We start from the raw sequence: 27,912 nt of genomic DNA on the forward strand, positions 1-27,912 counted from the left end.
TGTTTTCTTTTATTGGAGTGCTCCAAGAAAAGGGGTTCTGGCCAAAATGCCAAGAGCCCAGAACAAAGGATTAAGAAAGCTTTATAAATTTTCACTAAAGCAGAAGGCGAAACAAGGCAGAATAATGAGAAATATCATTTAATAAACATTTTAGTAATGATCTCATGATTTGTTCTATTGGCCTGTAGTCATCCCTATTCCCAAACCTTGGCTAATGAATGCTCAAGGTGTTATCCAATATACATTCTATTTACTCCAGGCCATTTCTGTTCCTAACCTTTAACTAAGCTATGCAGGATGTCTAACGCTTTGTTACTGTTATCAGTCCTCAAACCACCTACAATTGCTACAAGTGTTACACTGCATATTCTCTATGAATAAGCATTCTTTGTTCTTGCCAGACAGACTCCACGAATACCGGCTTCCAGGTCTCCTTTCAAGTGTATGCCATAACCTTGCTTTGTCCTAGCAGCCAGTCCATCACAAACTGCTCCTTTATTATTTTCACACTTCTTAATATTTAATCATTTGCTGTATTTACCTTTAGCAGTTTTTTAAACACTTTTAGAAAATACTAAACATGTGGAAAGCAAAGAAGGGGTCCTTTATTGCTAATCCTTTTGAGAGAAGGTGATTATCATTGGAGGGGGGGGAGTGGTTTTGTGGTTTTGTTTTTCCCCTTCTTCGCAAGATCTCGGAAATTGATTGACATCAGCAGTCGGAAACGAAACTCGTCCTTGAAGGGAGCGAGCCCTGTTTCTCGGGAAATAGAAAGCTCTCGCTATTGTTGATTTCTTTCCGGAGTAAGTTTCGATTTCCCTTCACCGAGAAACTGAACGGGAGGAGTCAGTCCTGTGCTGCCGATCCCATAGTCTTCGCCCGAACTGCTCTGGGAAAGCATTGTCTTTCTCCGACGCTCCCAGCCCCGAGCCTGAAAGGTAAGAGCGTACAGTATGAAAGAGTTTTCAAATGGCACGATTTTTCCTAGCGTTGATAGTCTCGTTCCTGGCGGAATGTAGTTCGTTTCAGTGGAGGGAATTAAATAAGACTGTCGGAGGAGTCCTAATTAACTAGGTACTTTGGGAGCCAGGGAAGGGGGTCGGGCATAATATGCTCCGAAGTGTTTGAATGAGGAGAAAAGAAAGAGAGTCCCGAAGTTGCTGGGTTTTCCCCACTGATGAGCGCAGAGATCCTTGGAGCATCAGGAACAAGACTGAATTCCCAACTAATCACTGACTTTGCAGATTGTAGAAAGGACTGCTGTGCAAGCTACGTGTCTTGTAAAACCATGGTTTGCTCAATAAATCACAATATTTCATTTCACAGAACAAGCTAAGGTAGAACCGTAGATCAAAAGTCACAGCGATGGAGCTTACTTAGAAATAAATGTGCGAACTTTTTGGTAGTGTATAAGAGTTTCTGCTTGATCTTGAAAGCAGCAAATGGACTTTTGGAGTGGAGTTGGAGGGAAAAAATAGCAAGAAGTAAATAAAATAGAGATAGATAAATAGATGGATAGATAGATAGATAGATGATAGATAGAATTAGATAAATTAGTTATATATATATATATATATATATATATATATATATATATATATATATATATATATATAGAGAGAGAGAGAGAGAGAGAGAGAGAGAGAGAGAGAGAGAGAGAGAGAGAGAGAGAGAGAGAGAGAGAGAGAGATAGATATTAGCGATGGATGAATGATGATGTAAATAAATTAGCAAGTAGGCAGGGATTCAAGCTGTTTCAATAGATATAGATATATAGATATAGATATAGATATAATATAGATAGATAGATAGATAGATAGATAGATAGATAGATAGATAGATAGATAGATAGATAGATAGATAGATGAGAGAGAGAGAGAGAGAGAGAGATGATGTAAATAAATTAGCAGGAAGGCAGGGATTCAAGCCGTTTGAAAATAAATTATAATCTCATATAAATTGCATGTCTGAGGATGCTTGCCTGCCATTAAATTATTGCCTGCCATTTAATTGAATGTAAGAAGGGGAAGCTGTCAGTAGGACCAATGGTTTGGAGGTGCTTTTTAGCACTTCTAAAGACATTCTTCAGAGTCCTTGTGTTGTGGCTTGTAGCTGCTTAGTTCAACAAAGATGCTTTTACTGAAGAGAAGTTTTTAACAGGTTAGCACCACACCTGTTTTTTAGTTTGAGGCAATGTACTATTTATGCCACAATTATTGACAGATGTTTATTTAATGTTTTGATAATGCAATTTACTCTGCTAGCATACTTTCTAATTTATAATCAGCTGCTGATAAAAGCAGTTAAAAGTGGACATCAAAACCACAGAATTGTTAAGGATCAAGTGAGGATGTCACTGATATCATTGCCAAGCATGGCAGCATCTTTTATGAACTAACAATACTTTTATTCCAGGACATTTTTTTTGCTGCAGAGACACTGCAAAGTCTGCCATGAAGAAATCCAGAAATACTGAATATTCTCCGAATAAAAGTTTCAAAAAGGTACTGCTATGTCATATGTCCAGATTATATTTTATGTTGTCAATTAGGCATGAAAGTTGGTTGGGTGATTTTTGGGGCAGTTGCTCTCATTCAGCCCAAATTACACTTCCAAGGTTCTTGTCATGGGGGAAATTGGATATGACAGCAGTAGGTCTACATAATACTTTAATATATATACAATACAATACAATAGCAGAATTAGAAGGGACCTTGGAGGTCTTCTAGTCCAACCCCCTGACTAGGCAGGAAACCCTATATCCTTTCAGACAAATGGCTATCCAACATCTTCCAGTGTTGGGGCATTCACAACTTCTGGAGGCAAGCTGTTCCACGATTAATTGTTCTAACTGTCAGGAAATTTCTCCTCAGTTCTAAGTTGCTTCTCTCCTTGATTAGTTTCCACCCATTGCTTCTTGTTCTACCCTCAGGTGCCTTGGAGAATAGTTTGACTCCCTCTTCTTTGTGGCAGCCACTGAGATATTGGAACACTGCTATCATGGCTCCCCTAGTCCTTCTTTTCATTAAACTAGACATACATAGACATGTATATATGTATAAAATCATATTTGGAAAAAATAAACAACCCTAAAACACTAAAGACAGCAAAGCTATACCTGTATGTCAATGTTTATCAACTGGGACTGGAAACTTGGCACTAAATGGAAAATGATAGATTTATTTCCCTTGGGTGATTAAGTGAAGGGCTGTGGTTGCTAAGCAAAAAATCACATGACCATGACATGATTTTATTTATATGTTCACTATTAACTCTGCTTGTCACAAGCCAGTTGCAAAGCATACAGATGGCAATCACATGACCATGGGGTGCTGTAGTGGTTGTAAATGCCAAGTGTTCTTTTTTTGCATTGCCGTAACTTTGAACAGTTGTACCCAAGGCAGTCAGAATCCAAGGACTATCTGTACCTTTCTTCTCAGTCATCAACTTAACTTCCTAAACAGGAATCTGTACATCAACTGAATTGACAAGAGTTATTTTTATGAAGGAAAAGAAAACTAAGGTGCAATCTTGAAGGTTTTTTTAAAGTTCATTACCTCTTCTATATTAGTAATTCTTTTCACGGGAAATTCAGTTCCAGCTCATTTGGGATGAGATTTCCAAATTAAGGAAAGGTAAATTCCAAGATCAATAGAGGAGGCAACTTTGTATTTTGTTTTGTTTCCTTAGGAGGCAGAAAATAATTTGTGTAGCCACTATGAAGAGAAGGTCCGTCCCTGCATTGACCTCATTGATTCACTGAGAGCCCTTGGAGTGGAAAAGGACTTGGCGCTGCCGGCAATTGCTGTGATTGGAGATCAGAGCTCTGGAAAAAGTTCCGTGCTAGAGGCCTTGTCTGGAGTTGCCCTTCCTAGAGGCAGTGGTGAGAATTTTCCCAAAGCTTTTCTTTGAATGCAAACAGATTTTCCCAGTACTATTCTGATGTGTTGGCCTACATGTCTTATTGCTGTACCTGGGAGAATAGGGTTTATAGTTCATCTTGGGAACCACCTGCTGTAGACAGGTTTACAATTGGAATGAAGCTTTTGAGAGATGCTCAGTTAGCTTTGTGAACTTCAGGAGCCTAGAACAAATGTGAACTTCCATATTTTTCTAATCAAAACATGTACCCTATTTTTTGGTGTATAAGACACACTTCCCCCCTCCCTCAAATGTTGGTGGAAATGTCTGTGCATCTTATAGAGCAAAAGTTGCCAAAACTCTGCCCGCCCACCATCCCCCCACCCCCAGCAATTTGGCTCCTTGCAGCAAACAGCCTGGTCAGCTTCAGCACAGCCTGATTTAGCATGAACAGCTGATTAATGGTTGGATCTGCCTCCCCAAATACTGCCAATCAGTTGTTCCAGGCAGGGATCACCACCATACACTGCTGCCGCCTATCACCACCACCTATCGCCACCTCCACACACACCATTTTCAGCCTCCGTGCATCCCATTTTTGGCCTTAGTATACCCTATTTTCGGCCTCTGTGCATCCCATTTTTGGCCAACTTCAGGTGGTGGGGATAGGTGGCAGTGGCAGCACCCCTTGTCTGTAATGGGCCGAAAACGTGATGCACAGAGGCCAAAAATGGGACATGTGGAGGGAAAACAGGACGTGTGGATGCTGAAAATGAGGCATGCAGCGGCAACAATGGCAATAGGCAGTGGCAATCCCCGCAGCCTGGAACAGGTGATCGGTGGTATTCTGGGAGGCAGATCCAACTGGCAATCAGCTGTTCGTGCTAAAGCAACTGTGCTGAAGCTGACCAGGCTGTTTGCTGTTTGTTGCAAGGACGCAAATTGCTGGGAGGCAGAAGCAGATTTTTTTTCTTGTTTTCCTGCCCAAAAGCTAGGTATGTCTTATACTCCAAAAAATACAGTAAATCAGGCCATTCTCTACTTATTTTCCTTCTTATTTTCATATTAGCTTCAACTGAATCCAAATCAGTTTGTGCTAATTTTCCAAATCTCATGGCTTCTGTGTGTATTAAAAAGAACTGTAATCATATCCCAAGATAGTTACCTAGCACAAAGCCGAATGTAATTCAAAATAGATTGAAATTTTAAATTTTAAAATAAAAACTATGCAAATTAAACATGTTAAAACTATGCAAAAACAAAAACAAAAAACACCAGAAACCAAGAAATGGACAGCACAATAATTAGCTGTGATTTTTCTTTCTGCTTCTGTTCTTATGTTGTTAAATATCTGATAAAATAGATGATATCTATAAAATTAAGAAAAATATTTTAACATTGCAGGGATTGTTACCAGATGCCCCTTGGAGCTCAAGATGAAAAAAAATAATAAAAATGAAGAATGGAAGGGGAAAATGGTGTATCTAGAAACAGAGGTGGAACTGAAAGATCCATCAGAGGTGGAAGACGCAGTTAGGAGAGGTAACATTCAGTAACAATAGAAAGGGTTTTATTTTCCTTTAAACGATCAGTATATATAGAATTTTAGCTTGCAATAGCTCTGTAATTGTAGTTGTAATTGTAATTGAAGGATAGAAATACAGTGGTTTCACTTCTAAATGTATTTGTGCTTGCATTTGATATTTGATTTTAATTCCCTTGACTTTTAATCTAAATATTTAATCATGTTTACTGCTGTTAGAAATTTCAGTTTTGTTTTGTTTGTTTTTTATGTCCAGAAACATCTGTGGGTCCACATAAGCATTTTCTTTTCTTTTCAAAATTAAAGATAGGTGCCATTCAGCTTTGGTTTGAAAATGGGTTGTTTAAAAAAAAGTGCAAAGACCACTCTGGATTATAAAGTAATCTGGAAAGCTCACGGGAGTGTCAGGAAAATTTTTCAGTCTGCCCTTGAATTCTGTTGTTTTTAAAAAATATATTTTTGGCACTATTTTCTAACTAGTAGTCCCCACAGTGGCATCTCTTTTGCACCAATACCCATGTACATTTTTAGATTTTCAGAAGTTCCTACTAAATCAATCAGGTTGCCTGTGCTGCAATCATTTTTCCCTTGAAAACATTTGCTTTGAGAATGGGGTTGGGTGGCCTTAGGAAGTAACAGATTCTAGTCAATGAAATTTTTAAAATGTAAAATGAGAGATTACCAAGATTGAAATTGAGAGGATTAGAGTCAAGTTTAATCAAGCTGCCAAAAGCATGCTTAGATTGTGAGAGAGTTGTGAGAGAATATACATTTGATTAATAAATAGTTTAGATAGAATATTTTGATGTTCTATCCATTTTAGAAGATATGTTACTTTCTTTGTGTCATTCCTTTTAATTGTAGTACAATTATCCTTTGTTTTTGATTCTGCTTTTTCATTGGCCAGGTACTAATATCCTGGTTTTCAACAATAAATTAAGCTAGAGTATGTTTCAGTCTTGCTATGAATCATGATAAAATAAATGCTAGCTAGTATTGCTTTCCCAAATTGTTCTGTGTAGATAATCTCATTATAGCTATGAAAACAGAAGTAATACTGCAGATAAAGCTAGCACAGTAAGGAGGCCCCTCTACTAATATTTATAAATACTTGCACAACATTCCAGCTTGGCTTTTTAAAAATATAGTATTGCATTATCTATGTATCACATTATAAAATTTAAAAGGTTTGTGTTAGGAAATGATTTTAGCATCGTTACATTGAATACACAGAAGTACCTACAAACTTAAAACTATTATAGGAAACAAGCCTGTTAAAAATATATGCAAGTCTGTTTTCTTCATAGGTCTTTTAGAACAAATGGTGGTTTGGTAAAACTGCTCTATATAAGGAGTTTCCCATAACTGAGTCTGTTGCTTTGTTTTGCCTCATACAACATAGCCCAGAATGCAATAGCTGGCGAAGGACTGAGTATTAGCGATAAATTAATTTCCCTGGAAATTAGTTCTCCAAATGTTCCAGATCTCACCTTAATTGATCTTCCAGGAATTACAAGAGTGGCAGTAGGTAATCAACCACAAGACATTGGCAATCAGGTAAAATAAAAAAGATTTTATAGAGTGATAGGTATCTGATTATAAACTGAATTAGGGACATGAAGATATGACAGCATTGTTTACTACTAATTTCTGTTAGTGAGATGTACATGTAATTCTGCATTACTGATTGCCTCATTTAGTTACCATTTGCAGTTACGTGATCACCATTTGTGTGTTTTGCAACTGGCTTATGACAAGCATAATTAATAGAGATGCAGAAGTAAAACAATTAAGTTGTGTTCATGTGATGTTTCACTTAGTGATTGTTCAGACAGACCAAATCAGAATCAAGGTTTTTAAGTGTTTGTGATCACATGAATTTCTGTTTAATGATGGTGGTGCTTAATGACTGAGTTACCTGTCCCAGTTGTGGTCTCTAAGTGAGGACTATCTATAGAATTTATCTTTCCTTTGGTTGATCTTTATTCAATAAATGGATTCCAGAAATTATGTTAAATTCATGCTGTCTATTTAATGCATCTTGAAATGCCAGTGGAACTGAATAATATCTCCAACCTAGTAATCATGATATCCAGATAGCAATAGTAATAAGACTTATATACCACTTCATAGTACTTTTACAGCTCTCTCTAAGTGGTTTACAGAATCAACATATTGCCTCCAACAATCTGGGTCCTCATTTTACCTACCTTGGAAGGCTGAGTCAACCTTGAGCCAGTGAGATTAGAACTGCTGAACTGCAGCTAGCAGTCGACTGAAGTAGCCTGCAGTGCTGCACTCTAACCACTGCACCACCTCGGCTCTTATACACATATGGAACCCTAGTGTTCCCCTGCTTAAGCTTACTGCTCTTAATATATAAGCCTCTGGACAGAGGATTCTCAATATCTGGATAAAGTGGACAGGCACATTGTTGCTCCTTCACAGATATTGAATGCTCCACATAGAAGCAGCATCTGTGAAATATAATTTGGTGGGAGGGGGTTAAAATAAGTTGCAGATTATGTGCTATACATTACATAATACTTTCATAATACACAATAATTTTATGTATAGTTATTGTGGTGGTCTCTCATGAGGAATAAGACACTCAGGCAAGATGTCTCGGGATGAGAGCTCAGAACTGATTCTGTGACTCTCTTTTATTAGCACATTCATTAGCATACAATGTTATCACTTAGGCGGCCAGAGTTGCCTATGGCCAGTTATTTTTAGGATTCATTCATCCTGTTTTCCACATTCCCATGCACTTTCATTGTTTCGTGTACACTATGGCACATCCTGTGGGAGCATTTTTCTGTCATTCCCACAAGTTATGGAAGCCTTAATAGAATAAATTATTTCTTCTTTCCAGCTTCATTGAAAATCCTCTACCTTTGCCTGACATAAAATGCAATTTAATTACAGATCCTGAAATTAATTCAAAGTTATATTACCAAACAAGAAACCATAAATTTGGTTGTGGTTCCAAGTAATGTTGATATCGCTACTACAGAGGCATTGAAAATGGCTCAAACAGTAGATCCCGAAGGACAGAGAACACTTGGTAAGTTAATGAGATTAAAAAAATATTTTTTCTACTCATGAAATACAGTAGGATGCTATTGTAAAAGATTTTTTTAAATTGGAAATGTAAGTTGTTTCGTTTTTACTTTCTTAAAAGTAAATACCATCAATATGCGGATGATACCCAGCTGTATCTGTCCACCCCATGCCAACTCAATGAAGCGGTGGATGTGATGAACCAGGGACTTGAAGCTGTTAGGGACTGGATGAGGGCTAACAAACTTGTACTCAACCCGGATAACACCGAGTGGCTGTTGTGTTTCCCTCCCGCCAATTTGGCAAATATTCCATCTCTCAGGCTGGGGGGGTCAAACATTATACCCCTCAGACAGGGTTCGCAACTTGGGAGTCCTCCTGGACCCACAGCTGACTTTCGAAAACCATTTGTCAGCTGTGACCAGGGGGGCATTTGCCCAGGTTCGCCTGGTGCACCAGTTGCGCCCCTACCTGAACCGGGAGGCTCTCACAACAGTCACTCGGGCCCTTGTGACCTCTAGGCTGGAGTACTGCAATGTGCTCTACATGGGGCTACCCTTGAGGAGTATTCGGTGACTTCAGCTAGTTCAGAATGCAGCCGCGTGAGCAATCGTGGGTGCACCGCGTTTCACCCACGTAACACCTATCCTCCGTGAGCTGCGCTGGCTACCTGTCGATCTCCGGATACGCTTCAAGGTGCTACTTGCCACCTATAAAGCCCTTCATGGTAGTGGATCTGGGTACTTGAGAGACTGCCTACTGCCGATCACCTCCATACGACCCATTAGATCTCATTGTTTAGGCCTCCTCCGATTTCCATCTGCTGGCCAATGCCGACTGGCCACCACGCGGAGGAGAGCCTTCTCAGTGGTAGCCCCGACCCAATGGAATGATCTCCCCGTGGAGCTTCGTACCCTCACCACCCTCCAGTCCTTCCGCACAGCCCTTAGAATCTGGCTATCCCGTCAGGCCTGGGGCTAAAGATTGTTACCCGCCCGAATGGTATGAATGTTGCGTTTTTAATCATGTACTGTCTTATATGTAAAAGTCTGTCCCTCCTTCCCTTTTGATTGTGAGCCGCCCTGAGTCCCCCCAGGGAAAAGGGCGGCATATAAATAAACAATCTATCTAATCTATCTATTTATTGAAAGTCTGGTTTTACTAACTTTCTGGTTAACGATGCAGTTGTTAAGAATGAAATATTGGTAGCTACATGTCTCTTCATTTCAACTTGTCATTAGAGTAAAGGGGTGACATGTTGATTACATGGGTTAGTCGGAGAAAGGAACTTCTACAATTCCACTGAAGTTTGTGAGAGTCTGGAAACTTTTCAAGGATGTCTTAACAGAAGAAGGCAAATGGTTCCCATTATAACGAGAACTTGTTTACATGGTCTATGTGGAAGCATGGGGATTGGGATGGGAATTCATTGTTTAATACTGTGAACTGGTGCCTGAGAATTTCAGAGTTAGTTTTACTTTGCCATTATCATGCAATGTATTCAATAAACAATAAGCTTTTCAGAAATGACATAATCCCAGACTTTTGTTGGGGATACTCAAGCTGCATGTTGACAGCTATATATTTCATATATGCTCATATAGATTATCCTGAAATTACACCCATTTGTTTAGTGAATGCTTGAAGTTCATTTTTCTTTATCTATTTAAAACATTTACATAGCTGCCTCCTTATAACCAGCAAACCTCCCAGCAAAAGGTTAAAAGAGCATAAAAGCATATTAAAATGATAAAAACCAACAACAACAAATAACAAAAACATGGGGCTAGGTCAAACCTGATGTGCAGTCACCTCATCTTATCCCAGCACTTAGGGCAGGGGTGTCAAACTCATATTTCATTGAGAGCTCTGCCAGCGAAAATGGGCTGTTTCCAGGGTGGCCCTGTGGGTCAGATCTAAGCACCCCAGGGGCTGGATCCAGCTCCCGGGCCTTGAGTTTGACACCCTGACCTAGGGGAAAAGCTAGGGCTTCAGAGGTTTACCAAAAGCTAGGAAGATAGAGGTCTGCCGAACTTACAGGAGGCAGAATGTTCCACAGGGCTGGGGCTTAGGCACCCTTCTGAGGTCCCACAAGATGGCAATATTTATGGGAAGGGACTAGGAGCGTGCCTACCCTATTTGTTCAGGTAGAACAGGTAGGTATCATTAGGGAAAGCTGGCCCTGCAGATAACCTGGCCCTGTGCCATACAGGGTGCTAAAGGTAATGACCAGCGCTTTGAATTGCATTTAGAAAGAAAATGGAAATCAAAGTAGCCCACAGAACAAAGGTGTTATGTGAGCAAACCTAGCCTCTCCCTCCCCCCCCAATTACTGTCTGTTGCTACAAGGGTATCTATTTTCTGAGTAGTACAAGAAGCTATGACATCATTGAAAAGAATGACTTATGACCAGTTCTCATATTTACAACCATTTCAGGGTCCACGTAGTCATGTGCTCAAAATTCAAACCCTTGTCAATTGGCATCTATTTACCACAGTTGCAGTGTCTTGGGGTCATATGATCAGTATTTGCAACCATCCCAGCCAGCTTCCAACATGCAAAGTCAAGGGGGAAAACCAGATTCACTTAATAAACATTGTAAAAAAAAGTGCTTAACATTATTAAAAAGTATCAAATATTTGGGAATTTATTTTTTTAAAAAAATAATGAATTATTCAAAATTTACTTTTTGAGTTGGAAAAGGAAAACAGCAAATATTACTAGAGGGAAAAAACTACTGTAGTGCTTAAAAGTTTGTGAACCCTTTTTAATTTTCAATATTTCTGCATACAGGTAGTCTTTGACTTATGGTCATTTAATGACCATTCAGAGTAACAGTGGCCTTGGAAACGGTGCTTTACAGCTGGTAAAGCTACTTGAAAGCCGACTTCTTCAATGCCAGCAGTGAGGAAAGGATTAATAGCTACTTGGTGGTGTGCGTGTTAAAGCAATAGCAGTTAGACTTATATACTGCTTCATAGGGCTTTCAGCCCTCTCTAAGCGGTTTACAGAGAGTCAGCACATTGCCCCCAACAATCTGGGTCCTCATTTTACCCACCTCGGAAGGATGGAAGGCTGAGTCAACCCTGAGCGGGTGAGATTTGAACTGCTGAACTGCTGATCTAGCAGTAGCCTGCAGTGCTGCATTTAACCACTGCGCCACCTTGGCTCTTGGAGTGTTTTGGGACACTCATTTTTTCAGACTGAATGTAGTTCAGGAATGAAGCAGCCTTCATTAGATTAAGCCCCTGCCTTTCTCAAGTAATCGGGCATGTCTCACCTTTCCATCAATTATTTCATAGGTATTCTAACCAAGCCTGATTTGATTGACGAAGGAACTGAGAATGAGACCGTTGATGTTGTCCGGAATCAAAGAGTGCCTCTGAAAAAGGGATACATGATTGTTAAATGTCGTGGGCAGAGCGACCTCACTAATAAACTGAGCTTGGAGGATGCAATCAAGAAAGAGAGAGAATTTTTTGAAGAGCACAAGTTTTTCAGGTAGGATTTAGAAAATAATTCCTGAACATGGTTTAGCAAAATGTGCTCCTTTATACACCATAGTTTGTGTGTGTCTCTATGAATATGCCTGTATGCAACCTAAAGTCTGGTGAAATTTTATGCGTGAACTGGGCAGAGATATTTTTCTCTCATGAGCTTTAGCATTTTTAATTAGTGACGGATGCTTACTCCCCACTTTGCTTCAAATTACCATCAAATTATTTGACCTCATAACTTACTTATAGAGCATATAATCCAAGTCCATCTGAAAGACTTTGAGGAACACTGAGATGATACAAATGATAACTTCAATATTATTGAGTAACTCTTGAATTTTATTCACTCTGATCTCCCTCAGTCTTCTTTTGGAAGAAGGCAAAGCTACAATCCCATTTCTGGCAGAAAAACTTACACATGAGCTCACTGAGCACATTCAGGTAAGGAACTCTCAATTCATTTCAGGTTGAATAAGAAAGATATCCCTGTGTTACATGTGCAATTTCATACCATGACTATGATTGTGCTGCATAGAGATGCATGCATCAGAATCCCAATTAGCTCTCTCTGTAGAAAGGATGAAGGTTTTGGTGGGCAAATTTGCATCCTACTCAAGCTGCATTCTTAAGTCAATACATAATGGCTATATATGCATGCATATTTCTGTCCCTAGGCATCTGATTCATACTGTAAGAGGGATTCCTAGGACCGTGTGTGTCTGTGTATGTGTAAATATTGTTATATCACTTGGCAGCTGCTAAAATTGGTAGCTTTCTACTGCAAAAAGTGGGATGGTTCTGTCAATCCACAGTACATTTAAAGTTTCTAAACTTGCATAGGATTACAATTTTACACCTTTCCTTTAGTTAATTTTGTTGTTATTGCAGAGATCACTGCCAACTTTAGAAGGTCAAATAGAAACCAGCCTCCAGAAAATGCATCAAAAACTTCAGAAGTATGGTGACGGTGTTCCTGAATCCTTGGAGGACAAGAAATATTTTTTTGTGGAAGTAAGGTTAATTATAGATTTAAAAAATAAAGGCAGATTTGAGTTTCTATCTGATCATAAAGCAAATTGTGTCCTTGTTAATTAGTCAGTATTGTTGCTAGGCATCTTCTGTTGTGTTAGATGTATAAAATGGCCAAATTACACAACTATCATCAGGAGCTTGTCACTGAGGTTTTTCAATCAGCTGATGAGTTTTGTGACAGGGAAATGGTTTATTATTTATCTTTGCTAATTAATAAAGAGAGCTGAAGATTTAGAGATGACTTGATAGAAATTGTGGCATAGTGAAATGAAGAAGCATTGATGAGTTATTAATGAAGCCACTTTTGGACTTTTTTGCGAGAAAAATGTAATTTTGATTTTGGGATTTAATGATTAGAATTATATGAGTAATATACATAATGTAGATATTGTTAGTTTGGGTATATGAGTTGAGTATGTTTTTTATCTACTGTATATCTATACGAAAAAAGTTAGAAGCTATTTTATCATTTTTTTCTTTTTTCAGTTTGTTTTTGCTTGCTACCTGATTCTTTTTTCTACTTTTATCTGCTTGTTTCCTTTTATTCATGTTTTTGAAACTTAATAAAATTATAAATACAAAATATAGTGTTAGAAATGCTAACCAGCCACTTACCCAGGGGTGAAATGCTACTAGTTCAGACTCTGGTTCACCCGAACTGGTATTTAAAAAATGCTACCATTCGGACAAACCGGTATTTCCACGATCAGCTGTGATGCACAATTTATATTAGCTAGAATCATTAGATTTCCTGCTTTCTAGCTAGTCTAAATCATAGAGCACAGCAGATTCCCCTGCCTCCTTTTCTACTTACCTTTGCAGACTCAGAAGGTTTTCAAAATGTTCCTCTTTTAGCGCTGCACGGGTGCACCTCAGGCACACATGAGCACAAAACATGCATGAATGCCAGTGGTGGGTTGCATGCAGCATGCCCTGGTACGGGCGTACTAGTGCCTGCTGGGAGCACCACGTACCATTCCGGTACGGTGCCCCAGAGGGCACACCCGCCCGCCCGCTCTCCTTACCGGTATTTGAGCTGATCAGGGCTTCCACGCATGGTGCATACAGCGCCTGTGCAATGCTCCACCAAACAGCTGGAGCATCGCAGAGGCATCGTGGGCAGTAAGTACGCAGTTGCATGCTGTGCATGTGTGTGCACATGTTCCGCACGTTCATGCGGTGGACGGTTGCAACAGGATCTGGAACCCACCACTGATGCACGTGTCCTCACTGAACCAGTAGCAGACTTCAGAGGATTTAACTGCTGCACTTACCTGCTTGCCAGCCTTATAGCAAAGCATCTGTTCAGTTCAGTTTCAGTTTATTAAATTTCTATGCCGCACTTTTCCCCGGAAGGGGACTCAGGGTGGCTCACATCCCAAACCGGGGAGGGGGATACAGACAAAAGATTTAAAAAACAACAACATAACAATATATAATTTAAAACTCACAACAGTCATACCATTCGAGATGGGGGCAACGGCTCTTTAGCCCCAGGCCTGTCGGAACAACCAGGTTTTAAGGGCTTTGCGGAAGGCCTGGAGGGTGGTGAGGGTTCGAATCTCCACGGGGAGTTCGTTCCAGAGGGTCGGAGCAGCCACAGAAAAGGCTCTCCTCCGGGTAGTCGCCAGTTGACACTGGCCGGCAGATGGGATTCGGAGGAGGCATAATCTGTGGGATCTGATCGGTCTAGTGGAGGTAATTGGCAGCAGGCGGTCTCTCAAGTACCCAGGTCCAATACCATGAAGGGCTTTATAAGTAACGACTAGCGCCTTGAAGCGTATCTGGAGACCAATAGGCAGCCAGTGCAGCTCGCGGAGGATAGGTGTTACGTGGGTAAACCGAGGTACACTCACGATCGCTCGCGCGGCTGCATTCTGGACAAGCTGAAGTCTCCAAATACTCTTCAAGGGCTGCCCCATGTAGAGCACGTTGCAGTAGTCCAGTCTAGAGGTCACAAGGGCATGAGTGACTAGTGAGGGCCTCCTGGTTCAGGTAGGGATGCAACTGGTGCACCAGGCGAACCTGGGCAAATGCCCCCCTGGTCACAGCCGACAAGTGGTGTTCAAGAGTCAGCTGTGGGTCCAGGAGGACTCCCAAGTTGCGAACCCTGTCTGAGGGGCATACTGTTTGACCCCCCAGCCTGAGAGATCGAACACTTGGCCAATTAGTAGGAGGGAAACGCACCAGCCACTCGGTCTTATCTGGATTGAGTACAAGCTTGTTAAGCCCCATCCAGTCCCTAACAGCCTCGAGGCACTGGCACATCACGTCAACCGCTTCATTGAGTTGGCACAGGGCGGACAGATACAGCTGCGTATCGTCCGCATACTGATGATATTTTATCCCGTGCCGTCGAATGATCTCACCCAGCGGCTTCATGTAGATATTAAACAGGAGGGGTGACAGGACCGAACCCTGTGGCACCCCATAATTCAGGGGCCTAGGGGTCGATCTCTGCCCTCCGACTAACACCGACTGCGACCTGTCCGAGAGGTAAGAGGAGAACCACCGTAAGACAGTGCCTCCCACTCCCACCTCCCGCAGTCGTCGCAGAACGATACCATGGTCGATGGTATCGAAGGCCGCTGAGAGGTCAAGGAGCACTAGGACGGAGGCATGACCTCCATCCCTGGCTCTCCAGAGATCATCGATTAATGCGACCAAAGCGGTTTCCGTGCTGTAGCCAGGCCTAAATCCCGACTGGAAGGGATCTAGATAATCGGTTTCCTCCAAGGACCGCCGGAGTTGAAAGGCTACCACTTTCTCAACAACCTTCCCCACAAAGGGGAGGTTGGAGACTGGACGATAGTTGTTTAGGACGGCTGGATCCAAAGATGGCTTCTTCAGAAGGGGTCTCACCACCGCCGCCTTTAAAGCGGGGGGGAAGAACCCCTCCCGAAGGGAGGCGGTAACAACCGCCTGGATCCAGCCCCGTGTCACCTCCCTGCTGTTCTCAACCAGCCAGGAGGGGCACGGGTCCAGTACACATGTGGAGGCACTTACAGCTCCCATGGCCTTGTCCACGTCCTCAGGGGTAACAGCTTGAAAATCAATCCAGTGATGTCCTTCCAGATTCTCCCCTGGTGCCTCGGCTGGTTCTGCGCAATTGGAGTCCAGGTCCATCTGAAGCTGAGCTACTTTATCCGCGAGAAATTGGACGTAATCCTCAGCTCTGCCCTGCAAAGGATCGCCCGTATCCCTCCTATTTAGGAGGGAACGGGTTATCCTAAACAGGGCGGCTGGGCGTGACTCAGCGGAAGCAATCAGAGGGGCAATGTGTCTTTTTTTAGTCGTCCTAATTGCCCGGAGACTTCCCGACCTCTACGACGTCCCGACCTATTCTAATTCCTTCAGGCCTGATCTTTCAGAACTTTATACCCAGTTTTTTATATTTAAGGAAATTGCATGGAGAGTAACTATCCTTCTGGAGCACTTAGTTTGTATTACCATTTTAGCTGGTAATTTTATTTTTACAATTATGTTTTTTGCATTTTTTCCAGAAAATCAAGGCTTTTAATGAAGATCTTGTTAAAATTTTACATGGAGAAGAGGATGGAAACTATTCAAAAAAAAGAACAATTACACATATTCGAAAGGCATTTAATGAATGGCAGGTTACAATTAATGATCACACTAAAGGTAAACTCAATTTTGTTATGTGCTTTTCTCTTAGTGGATCCTTAGTTTTAACGTGAGTAGAAGCTTGAATTTTGGATATGCTTTTATTGCTACACATTCAGGTAGGCTTGTTAGTATGAGAGGTTCTATATATATTTTTTGTGTAAGTTTTATTGAACATCTGTAAGAAAGAAGATTAAAAACTAATACAAAGTAATATAAAGTAGGAAAAAAATCTAAGAGCTAAAAGTGCTAGAAAGAGGGGTAGGAAAAAAAGGTACAAAGAAGTAGCTGTCAATCTTCTTTACAACAGTTGCTAAGTACAATAATAAATTTACTATGTAATTACAATCTAACTTTCTTCTTTTTGAAATATATCCTTTAATCATTAAAATTATAAATCATAACTTGATTTTTTTCTGTTTTATGCAAAAAAGCCATAAGGGATTTCCAGTCAGCAATAAACATAGATATTTTTTCTCTGATCAGTCAATTTAGCCATCTCAGCAAGGCATATATTTTCCTATTGTTCAATCTGTATATGGGTAATCCTCAATTTACAACCACAATTGAGCCCAAACCTTCTGTTGTTAAGTGAGATATTTGTTAACTGAGTTTTGCCCCATTTTACGACCTTTACATTTGTTAAGTGAATCACTGCAGTTGTTAAATTCGTAACATGATTGTTAACTGAATCTGGATTCCCTATTAACTTTGTTTGTCAAAAGGTTGCAAAAGGTGATTACATACCTTGGGACATAGGTATGACGTGCGTGGATTGCGAACCGGTAGTGAAAAAGGCAGCAACCCGCCCCTGACCCCAATTGAAAGTACAAGTCACTTATGGAGCCTATATGATGCAACTGTGTAAAATTAGAGAGTTTAGAATTACTTTGCTTGTTTTGTGAGATAAACTATGAGAAGGAACATTAGGATACAGTCTTTTCTTGGGGCTATCTGAAGTCTGTGGAAGGTTTTGGTCCACAGACTTACCTAATTCCTTCGCTGCTGAAGTTCCATAAAGCAATAGAAATACTTCTTTTTCATTGGTATTTGATAATCGGAGATGGGGAAGTTGCTGTGGGACATACGTTGATTTTTATACATTGAATTGTTCGGGTTGAATTTGTGGGATGTTGAGTATTACCGTATATACTCGAGTATAGGCCGACCCGAATATAAGCCGAGGCACCTAATTTTACCACAAAAAACTGGAAAAGTTATTGACTCGAGTATAAGCCTAGGGTGGGAAATGCAGCAGCTACCGGTAAATTTCAAAAATAAAAATAGATACCAATAATGTTTTTGAATATTTATTTCAAAGAAAAACAGTAAACTAGCGGTGTATTCAATGAAATACTTCACTCACCTCATGATGCTGATGTCCCGCTGTGATGATGATGTCCCGTGCAGCCGCGGGAGCGATGTCCCGCCTCCTATGACACACGGCACAGTGATTCCTATCATTGGATCACTGTACCAGAGGAGGTGGGACATCGCTATGTGGCTGCTTGCCATAACAAGGAGGAGGTGGGACATCGTTGCAGAGCGGCAGGAAGGGGAATCGTAAGACAGCCCTGCATTACATTAGAACGTGAGGAGGGGGGATGGTGCGCTGCGCGGCAAACTGACACAGAGGGAGGGGAAACTCACAGGGGCACTGGGCCATTCACAAGTGTCACCCAGCGGCATGGCCCCGCCCCTTTTTCTCCTCCATTTCAGGCAAATTTTTCACTGACTCGAGTATAAGCCGAGGCGGCTTTTTTCAGCCCAAAAAGTGGGCTGAAAAACTAGGCTTATACTCGAGTATATACAGTATTTCAATATGATGTTTTACACTAACATTTTAGATTTTAGAATTTTCATGTGAGTGATACAGATGTTTGTAAAATAAAGTAAAAAACTATTTTGCAGTAAATCATACAGGAATTGGGAATTTTGAGTATATATCCCGTGGCAGAGAACTTCCAGGGTTTGTCAATTTCAAAACTTTTGAGAACTCTATAAGATGGCAAATCAAACAACTAGAAGATCCAGCAATTGTAGTGTTGAAAGAAGTTGCAGGTAAGTTCTAACTCTCATATTCTCATTTGCATGAAGTACTTTTGTGAATGACTCTTTAAGAATATTTTGTCCAGTAGTTGCAGTTTTTGGTGTGCACTGTTTAATACACAAAATAGTTTAAATAAGCCCTACTGAATATGGTGATGCAAAATCTAGTGGCTTTGGGCGGGGGGGATTAGGACTGTGAGGCAGAACCTGGGGTATCTCAGTGAATGGTGAGAGGTCTTGGGAGGCCAGAAGCAGGTGTGCTTGTGCATGTACTATGGTCTTCCCCATCCCTCAGATGCCCCATATTCCAGTTAAGAACCTGTACATTCATTTAACAAACACATTGGGCGGGGGAGCAGGGATGGGGACTCGTTAAGTGTCTCCATCTTGAATTCCTACTGTAATGGGAAGGCTCCATTAAGGTCGTAACTGAAGAATTACCTATAGTTAAGAACAGTCATCTGAAGTGAACAGGTGGTTCCACAAAAATACTCCCTTTCTAACAACCGTCTCAGTCAGGCGGAAAGCCAGTAACCTATATAATAATTGCACCTGAAAAGGAAAGGAAAAACATGAAAATTCCCTAAAGATTTAGGGGCTATCAAGTCTCTACGATTTAGAGTCGGTGTTAAATTGAATGTGTTAGAACATTTTTGAATATTGTATTTTATGATTTTGTACAGAAGCATAACTCTTTATTCAGCATAGTTTATAACTATACCTATCCTATAACTATGTTGAATACTGTCCTGTGATAGATAGGTAGGTAGGTAGACAGACAGACAGACAGACAGACAGACAGACAGACAGACAGACTTAAATCCTGGGCAGTCACTTATTCAGCACTGGGGTTGAGATGGGATGGACAATAATTAAAACTGTCAACTCACGGGAAAATGAAAATAATCAATATAGCCTAGTTTATTATTGTTCTTGTTGAGGTTGTTGTTACTGTTGTTATTGTTGTTATTATTTCTTACACACTGTAAGGAGAAAACAGGATTGCTCTATATAAAACAAGAGACTGCATTGACTTCCTTATATGTATATGTTTCTTCTTTCTAAGTGAAATTGGGATGGCTTGCTCTTCAGGCTTCCCGAAATAAAGAAAGAAGAACAAGCCATCCCATCTTTCTTTATTTTGGGAAGCCTGAAGAGCAGTTGATTTTGAAATCAACAATATGGAAAAGGGAAGAAATAGAGAAACAAAGCACTTAATGGAGAGGGCAAATGTTGAAACAGAAAAAGCTATGATGAAAGGTGGCAAGTGACCAGAGGCAAGGCTGTTGTTCCTGTACCTGCTAGCATGTCCAAAATGCATCTCTGATAATATAACAAGCCATATGACTTCTGCTCCAAAATAGCTAATAGCAAATTATTATTGATTTTGCATGCCTTGAAATTGGGTTGGTTTAAGATTAAGCCAATGTCAGGTAACCAGTCAGGAAGATTGAGACAGGCTTGACAGGGCATTATAAGGCTGCTTTTAGTTATGATTGGACCTAGGATTGAGAAGACACAGGTCTCTCAATAGCTTAATATGGACAGTTCTTGGTTTTGACATAGGAACACTGGCGTGTCTTTAACTTAAAATGTAAGATGTATAGTTAGTAAATCACTTTTACATTAAAACTATATTGTACAAAATTGTTCAGATTTTTCCATGGTCCCTCTCTGAAACATGTTTTATATAATATAGTGGATTTAAATAGAAATCTGCAGGAAAAAAAACTTTGTTTCATGCCTAATATCACATACTTCTCCTGATTTTAATATTTATTTATTATGATTAAAGGTGGTGTAAAGACTTTAATCCCAATATCCAAGTGTTGAATATCCAGTTATTATATGGTGTATGATTGGGATCTGCCTATATTTTTAGTTGACCCTGTCATTAAATTGTTCCCTCTTTTTTTTCCAGAACTTGTGCGGAAGGCATTTATTGGACTTGCTATCCAACACTTCAGTAGTTTCTGTGCTCTCTGCAAAGTTACTCAGGTAATTATTAGCCATAGTTGCAATGAATTTCACAAATTATAGCCATATAGTTTAAAGTGAAAATAATAAAGCACTATAATAAACAAATTCATTATTTTGGATCACTGTCCACTTCAGATATAGTTGTGTATAATGAGAATAATTCTCTATTTATGTCCTAACATAAACCCTATAATAAATTCTCTGTAGATCTAGCAAAAAAAAAGAAGAAAAACCATAATAGAATACCTAAGGAACCATATAATTGTTGTAATCCCACAAATGTGTCAAACTGTGCTTTTTTTTGTTATGCAGAACAATATTGAAGATTTAAAGCTCACACAAGAAGAGAAAGCAAAAAATACGATATACACTCAGTTTAAACTTGAAAATGTGGTATACTGCCAGGACTCTGTTTATAGTGAAGATTTGAGAACAGTAAGAGAGACAAAAATCACACCAGTTCCTTATTTAGCTGATTTTACAGAAAAGTGCTCAATAGAGGAAATGCTTTACCACATGACTGCCTACTATAAAGTAAGTTCAATATTTTGTGAGTGATTTCTCTCTATTTTTAAATCCCCTTTGTGTGTTTCATTTACTTAGCCATTAATAGTATAATTTAGTAATTTTTAAAATGTATCACCTTCCCTGAGGATATATCTATGGGTCTCAAAATTCAATACTTATTATTAAATATTTCACTGAAATAAAATCTATATTTTTACTTTTATTAAGATATCCTTCCTTTACAGGTTTAAGTGAGCAAAAATACAAAGGTTTCATAAAAGTAGTTAGGGTGCAGTATTTGCACGATCAAATCATTAGCACAGGTCTAAGCAGGGCTAGTAAATGTCAGTCTAACACGTCCATATGTATCATATGACAACCTGTGGACATAGAAATATGTTGATTTATGCACAGAAACATATACCATATTTTTCAGAGTATAAGACGCACCAAGATTTTGAAGTGGCAAGTTACAATTTTTACACTCTGCAAAACTCCTCAAAATGGCCTGTTTTTCATGAAAATGGGCCCATTTGTGTCAAAAAGGGGCATGCATAACCTTTAGGAGCCTTGTAGAGTACTCCTGGCGGCTGCACCCCCCCCCAAAATTGAGCAAAAAAATGGGTCGTTTTTTGCAAAAAGGGCCCATTTTTTGTCAATCCCACTACTGTACCACATGCACACATACATACTAATATAGTGTAGCAATAACCAAGAACTGCTTTACTTGGAGCTCCTGATATGGGTGGAATGCTGCAAAGACACAGGATTTCAGCTTTTGAGGTTCTCTTCAGGTTAAATTACATTTTTATACCACAATTTTTCCAGACACTAAAATACAGAGTGTGATGAGGAGAAGTATTTGAGCTATGGGAAATAATTCTTCCCCTCTGTTGAGACTCTATTTGGAATGCTGTTGGAGCTGGGTACCAGAGTTCAAAACAAACCATGGTGAATTAGAGCAAGGTCAGAGGGGGCTACCAATACAGGAGTGTGTCTGAAACTAGAGCTCTACGAGGAACATCAAATGATATTTGGGTATGTTTAAGGTAAAAAGGTAAAGGTTCCCTCACACATATGTGCTAGTTGTTCCTGACTCTAGTGCTCATCTTTGTTTCAAAGCTGCAGAGCCAGTGTTGTCCAAAGACGTCTCCATGGTCATGTGGCCGGCATGACTAAACACCAAAGGGACATGAAATGCTGTTACCTTCCCACCAAAGATGGTCTCTATTTCTCTGTATTTTTTTTTTTTTAAATGTATATTTTATTATGTTTTCATTCTATACAATCACATATTCACTGTGCTTGATCAGGGCATATAACATTGAATAATAAACACGGCCCTCATTTATATAGAAAATGCCCTCTACAATACAAACCCAGTATACCACCTTGACCTGCCATACACCCTCTTTCAACCCCCTCCAACTTTCATTCTTCCTTCTCACACACCCCTCTACGCCTACTTCCCCTCCCCTTCTTTCTAACCCTATCACTCCCTCTCCATTCCCTCCCTCCCTTCTCCTCCTCCTCTCTCTCACCCTCTCCACCCTCCTTCTTCTTTCACTCGACTCTTTCCTTCGGTATCTATTACCTTCCAGTATATTCGGTTTGTACTATTTTCGCACTAACATTGAAAAGCCACAGTATACAAATACAATCATGGAATTTAACACATATTGTATTTCCCCCCTCCCCCCTCCCCCTAAATCCCCACCTCCCTTCCCTCCCCCCGACTTCCCAAAGACCATACGTGGTATAATTTTTGAACAATCACAGTCTAAAATATCTCTACATTGAACTCAGCTTCTTACTGTTACCCAAATTTTAAACAATTTAAGTTATTACCGATACTAAGCATAAGCTATCTGGAGTTTTTTAGTCCCATATTTACTTTTTATGTAATCAATCCACTTTTTCCAGTCTCTTTTGTATCTCTCGTTTGAATGTTCTTTGAGATATGCTGAGATTTTGGCCATTTCGGCTAAGTTCATAACTTTCAAAGTCCATTCTTGAATTGTGGGTAAATCTTTCTTCTTCCAATACTGCGCCACCAAGAGTCTTGCTGCCGTTATTAAATACAGGATCAAATTAGTCTCTGCTACTGTAAAATCAATGCATATACCCAGTAAAAACAGCTGGGGGGTAAATTTTATCCTTCTTTTAAAGATGTTTTGCAGGATCCACCATATTTTTATCCAAAATGCCTTAACATTACGACATGTCCACCATATATGAAAATATGTAGCATCACAAGAACCACATCTCCAACATTTAGGTTGAACATTTGGATACATAGAGGCAAGCTTTTTAGGATCTAGGTGCCATCTATAAAACATCTTATAAAAATTTTCTCTCAAGTTTTGTGCTTGTGTAAATTTCACATTCCTTACCCAGATTCTTTCCCATGTTTCAAGCATTATTGGTTCCTCGACATTCTGAGCCCATTTTATCATACAATCCTTAATCAGTTCCGTTTCAGAATCCATCTGTACTAATACATTATATATCCTCTTTATATGCATTGAGCTTTGATCTTTTATTTGTTTAAACAAATTATCCTCAACTTTTACAAAGCCAGTTTTTTGATCTGTTTTCCACCTAGCTTGTAGTTGACCATACTGAAACCACGTTTGAACTACCTTCTCTTCTTTAAGTACCTCTAAAGATTTTAGTTCCATCACCCCTCTTTCTGAGATAAGAAGTTGTCTATAGGTGGTTCTATCGTGTTTTTGTTCTACATTCATATTTTCAATTGCATGTCTAGGAATTGCCCACATGGGCACTTTATCATTTAGTTTATGTTGATATTTTTTCCAAACCCGCAATAAAGCATTTCTTAAGATGTGATTTTTAAATTTCTTATCCGTTTTTTTGTTAAATAACAGGTAAGCATGCCAACCATATAACAAATCATATCCCTCGATATTCAAAATTCTGTCATTAGTTAGATGAATCCAATCACTAATTGCAGATAATGCCACTGTTTAAGGTAAAAAGGTAAAGGTTCCCTCACACATATGTGCTAGTTGTTCCTGACTCTAGTGCTCATCTTTGTTTCAAAGCTGCAGAGCCAGTGTTGTCCAAAGACGTCTCCATGGTCATGTGGCCAGCATGACTAAACACCAAAGGCACATGAAATGCTGTTACCTTCCCACCAAAGATGGTCTCTATTTCTCTGTATTTTTACAAGCTTTCAAACTGGTAGGTTTGCAGAAGCTGGGACAAGTAATGGGAGCTCATTCCGTTATGCAGTGCTAGGGATTCGAACCACCGAACTGCCAACCTTTCTGATCGACAAGCCTCTTGGGCATGTTTACCCAACAACAACAAAATATGTTTACCCAGAGGGACATGCTGGCTCAGTGTCTAAGATGCTGAGCTTGTCAATCAGAAAGGTCAACAATTCGGCGGTTCAAATCCCTAGCACCGCGTAATGGAGTGAGCTCCTGTTACTTGTCCCAGCTTCTGCCAACCTAGCAGTTTGAAAGCATGTAAAAATGCAAGTAGAAAAATAGGAACCATCTTTGGTGGGAAGGTAACAGCATTCCATGCTCCTTCGGCATTTAGTCATGCTGGCCACATGACCACGGAGATGTCTTTGGACAGTGCTGCCTCTTCAGCTTTGAAACAGAGATGAGCACTGCCCCCTAGAGTCAGGAACAACTAGCACATATGTGTGAGGGGAACCTTTACCTATGTTTACCCCTAAACAACAAAAAACAATTGAAGAAAAATGTAATAATCTTTAACTGTCTGTAGAGAACATTTAAAGACAAAAGGAGCTCTACAATCTTTATATCTGCTGACAAAAACTTGCTGTGATCCATCCACTTCAGGAAAGTCCATGTAAACAAAATTGCAGCTTCTGTAAAAGTGGTACTTATAGCAATAGCACATAGACTTATATACCAAAGCTATAAAGGCTTCCTCTCTAAGTGGTTTACAGAGTCAGCCTATTGCCCCCAACAATCTGGGTCCTCATTTTACCGACCTTGGAAGGGCGGAAGGCTGAGTCAACCTTCAGCCGATGAGACCTGAACTGCCAAACTGCTGGCAGCCGGTGATCAGCAAAGCTACCTTGCAGTACTGCATTCTAACCACTGCACCACCGTGGCTCTCATTTATAAATAGGATTTTAAAACATTGGGGGGGGGGGCCTTTCTCTACCCCTCAGTATAGAAATATTGTTAAATACATTCCATATTTGCAATTTTGAAGCTGCAAGATTGCAGGGCATTTTAATGAGTATCTGCAAGAGCATTGCAGAAACTTGAGTATAACTTCCTGTTCTCTATTAAAGAGTTGAATATGGGAGAGTATAGGTAGTCCTTGACTTATGACCACAACTGTTTTGTTAAGTGAGGCAGTTGTTAAATGATTTATGATCATAATTTCTGTTGTTAAGTGAGGCAGTTATCAAGTGACTCACACCCAATTTTATCACTTTTGCCATGGTTGTTAAGCAAATCACTGCAGTTGTTAAGTGAATCACACAGTCATTAAGTGAATCCGGCTTCCCCTATTGACTTTGCTTGCCAAAAGCTAGCCAGGAACATCACAAATGGAACATCACCTTATATGACCCCAGGGCATTACAATTGTTGTAAGTACAAGCCGATTGCCAAATTTTGATCACATGACTGTGGGGATCCTGGGTTGGTTCTGTGAGGATTTCATCAGTGCCATTGAAACTTTGAATGGTCACTAAACAAACGGTTGTCAATTGTACACTAAGCAAAAGTTGTATCTTCTGGTAGGCCTGTGCGGTGGTGGTAATAGGCATCTCCCAACAGAAACAGCTTGATTTTCATTTTGCGATATGGTACAAATTCATAGGGGACAAGGCTTTAGTTTAGTATAAACCTTAACATACTTGTGGGGAGATATTATGGGATATTGATATGTCTCCAGCCATTTATATTACCCTGGTATAATTTTCCCCCCTTAACTTTGTTTTCAGAGTGTAAAAGTCCGGCTTGGTACTCAGATTCCTATGATCATACAGTTATACATGTTCAGGGATTTTGCTGAGAAGTTACAGAATGCAATGATGCAGCTTTTGCAAAACGGAGATCAGCTGGAAGTTCTCTTTCATGAGGGAAAGGATGTTGTCAACATAAGAAATTCTTTAAAAGAAAGAATCCGACGACTTCATAAAGCTCGACTACTTTTGAAAAAGTTCTTTATTTAAATGGGATGGCTAATATTTATGTATAAAACTTCTGATAGCAGCTCTGCTTCTGTTAGATAAGTGTATTAAGGGCATTTGTAACTTATGTTTAATGTTTGTAAAATTATTCAGTGATGCTGCTCAACTTCAGTAGTGCATTTAGAACCACAATTGGCAAAGAAAACGGAAGAGAATTGTATTTGCCACTTTACATGCAAATTATAAATCACTGTTAGATACTGTGGACCTTTCCCTGCTATTGAGTCAAAATGCTATCTGTCCATGTGCTACAGCTATACTAGCATAATGTCCATTGTCCCCAATGGCAATGCCTAATAACACTGTCTTCAGCACATTCCCATCATTTTTACACTCCTCCTTAGGTGTAGTCTATATACTGTATTGTAACCTAAGCTAAAGAAAAGGTGAGAGAGAGAATTAATTCATAAACTATTTAGGGTTTTTCATCCTTTTCCTTTATATAGGCAACAAATATTGATAAGCTCCTTCATGTAAATGGGAGGTGAAACAGAGATGGGATGTGGAAAAATATTGGTTCCATCAGAGGTGGTATTCAGCCAGTTGTGACCGGTTCTGGTGAACTGGTAGCAGAAATTTTGAGTAGTTCGGAGAACTGGTAAATGCCACCTCTGACTGGCCCTGCCCCCAATCTATTCACTGCCTCCCAAGACCCAGCTGATCGGAGTCCCAGCTGATTGGCTGGGTCTTCTTCTGTTGCTCTGCACAGGAGAACGGAGCTGGAAAGAAGGTTAATGGGGTGGGGAGGAAATGAATTTTACAGTATCCTTCCCCCAAAAGTGGGATAGAATGTGAGATTGTACAGTATCCTTCCCCTGGAGTGAGGTGGAAATGAAGATTTTATAGTATCCTTCCCCCCAGAAGTGGGGAGGGAATGGGGATTTTGCAGTATCCTTTTGCTGCCATGCCCACCACACCATGCCCACAAAACCAGTAGTAAAATTTTTTGAATCCCACCACTGGGTTCCATCATCCAACTTTGGAGCAGCCTCCCACTTCAAATTCAAAGGGCCCCACCCAGGGGTGGGTTCCTCCCAGTTCGCACCGGTTCGTGTGAACCAGTTCATCGGTGAACCCGGAAGTAATTAACTTCCGGAACGCTGGTACCACTCCTGGCCCCTGTCGCTGGGTGCCTGCAGGGTTTTTCTTTTTAAAAAACGCCTCTCCGGATGATCTTGAAAACCTGCAAGGTTGCTTTGGAAGGGGACAGATGGGCAGCATTTCCCCCTGCCCCCCTCCCTGGGTGCCTGCAGCCTTAAAGCAAGCGTTTGCACAGTAAAGAAAATCTCACGAGCGAGAGAAGTTCTTAATTGCTTTTACTGTGAAGTTGTGGAAGCTTCCGAGGCTGCAGGCAACCAGGGATGGGGTGGGGGGAATGCTGCCTGTCTTCCTCCTCCCAAAGCAACCTCGCAGGTTTTCAAGATAGTCTGCAGAGGCGTTTTAAAAAAGAAAACGGTCTTGGGAGGGGGAATGGGCTGCATTCAGAGGAGCTGGCACTTGGGGCGCCCTGAAACAACGCAGCCCCGCCGCCTTGTTCTACTCA

General features: G+C 40.3%; 1 protein-coding gene across 1 annotated transcript; it reads left to right on the forward strand.

Annotated features, from left to right (window-relative positions):
- Positions 1 to 893: 893 nt before the first annotated feature.
- MX1 (MX dynamin like GTPase 1) lies at positions 894 to 27,395 on the forward strand. The gene is made up of 14 exons (XM_087721684.1): positions 894 to 938; positions 2,416 to 2,504; positions 3,691 to 3,883; positions 5,266 to 5,403; positions 6,807 to 6,961; positions 8,333 to 8,471; positions 11,771 to 11,969; positions 12,328 to 12,406; positions 12,854 to 12,976; positions 16,501 to 16,639; positions 18,533 to 18,682; positions 20,592 to 20,668; positions 20,963 to 21,184; positions 26,121 to 27,395. Exons 2-14 carry the CDS (start codon positions 2,454 to 2,456, stop codon positions 26,349 to 26,351), a joined length of 1,896 nt encoding a protein of 631 aa, XP_087577810.1. The 5' UTR covers positions 894 to 938; positions 2,416 to 2,453; the 3' UTR covers positions 26,352 to 27,395.
- Positions 27,396 to 27,912: the final 517 nt, after the last annotated feature.

The sequence above is a fragment of the Thamnophis sirtalis genome, unplaced genomic scaffold (assembly GCF_051295495.1).
Source record: "Thamnophis sirtalis isolate CommonGarterSnake01/CBP01778 unplaced genomic scaffold, rThaSir2_p1.2 scaffold_8, whole genome shotgun sequence".
Taxonomy (NCBI): Eukaryota; Metazoa; Chordata; class Lepidosauria; order Squamata; family Natricidae; genus Thamnophis; species Thamnophis sirtalis.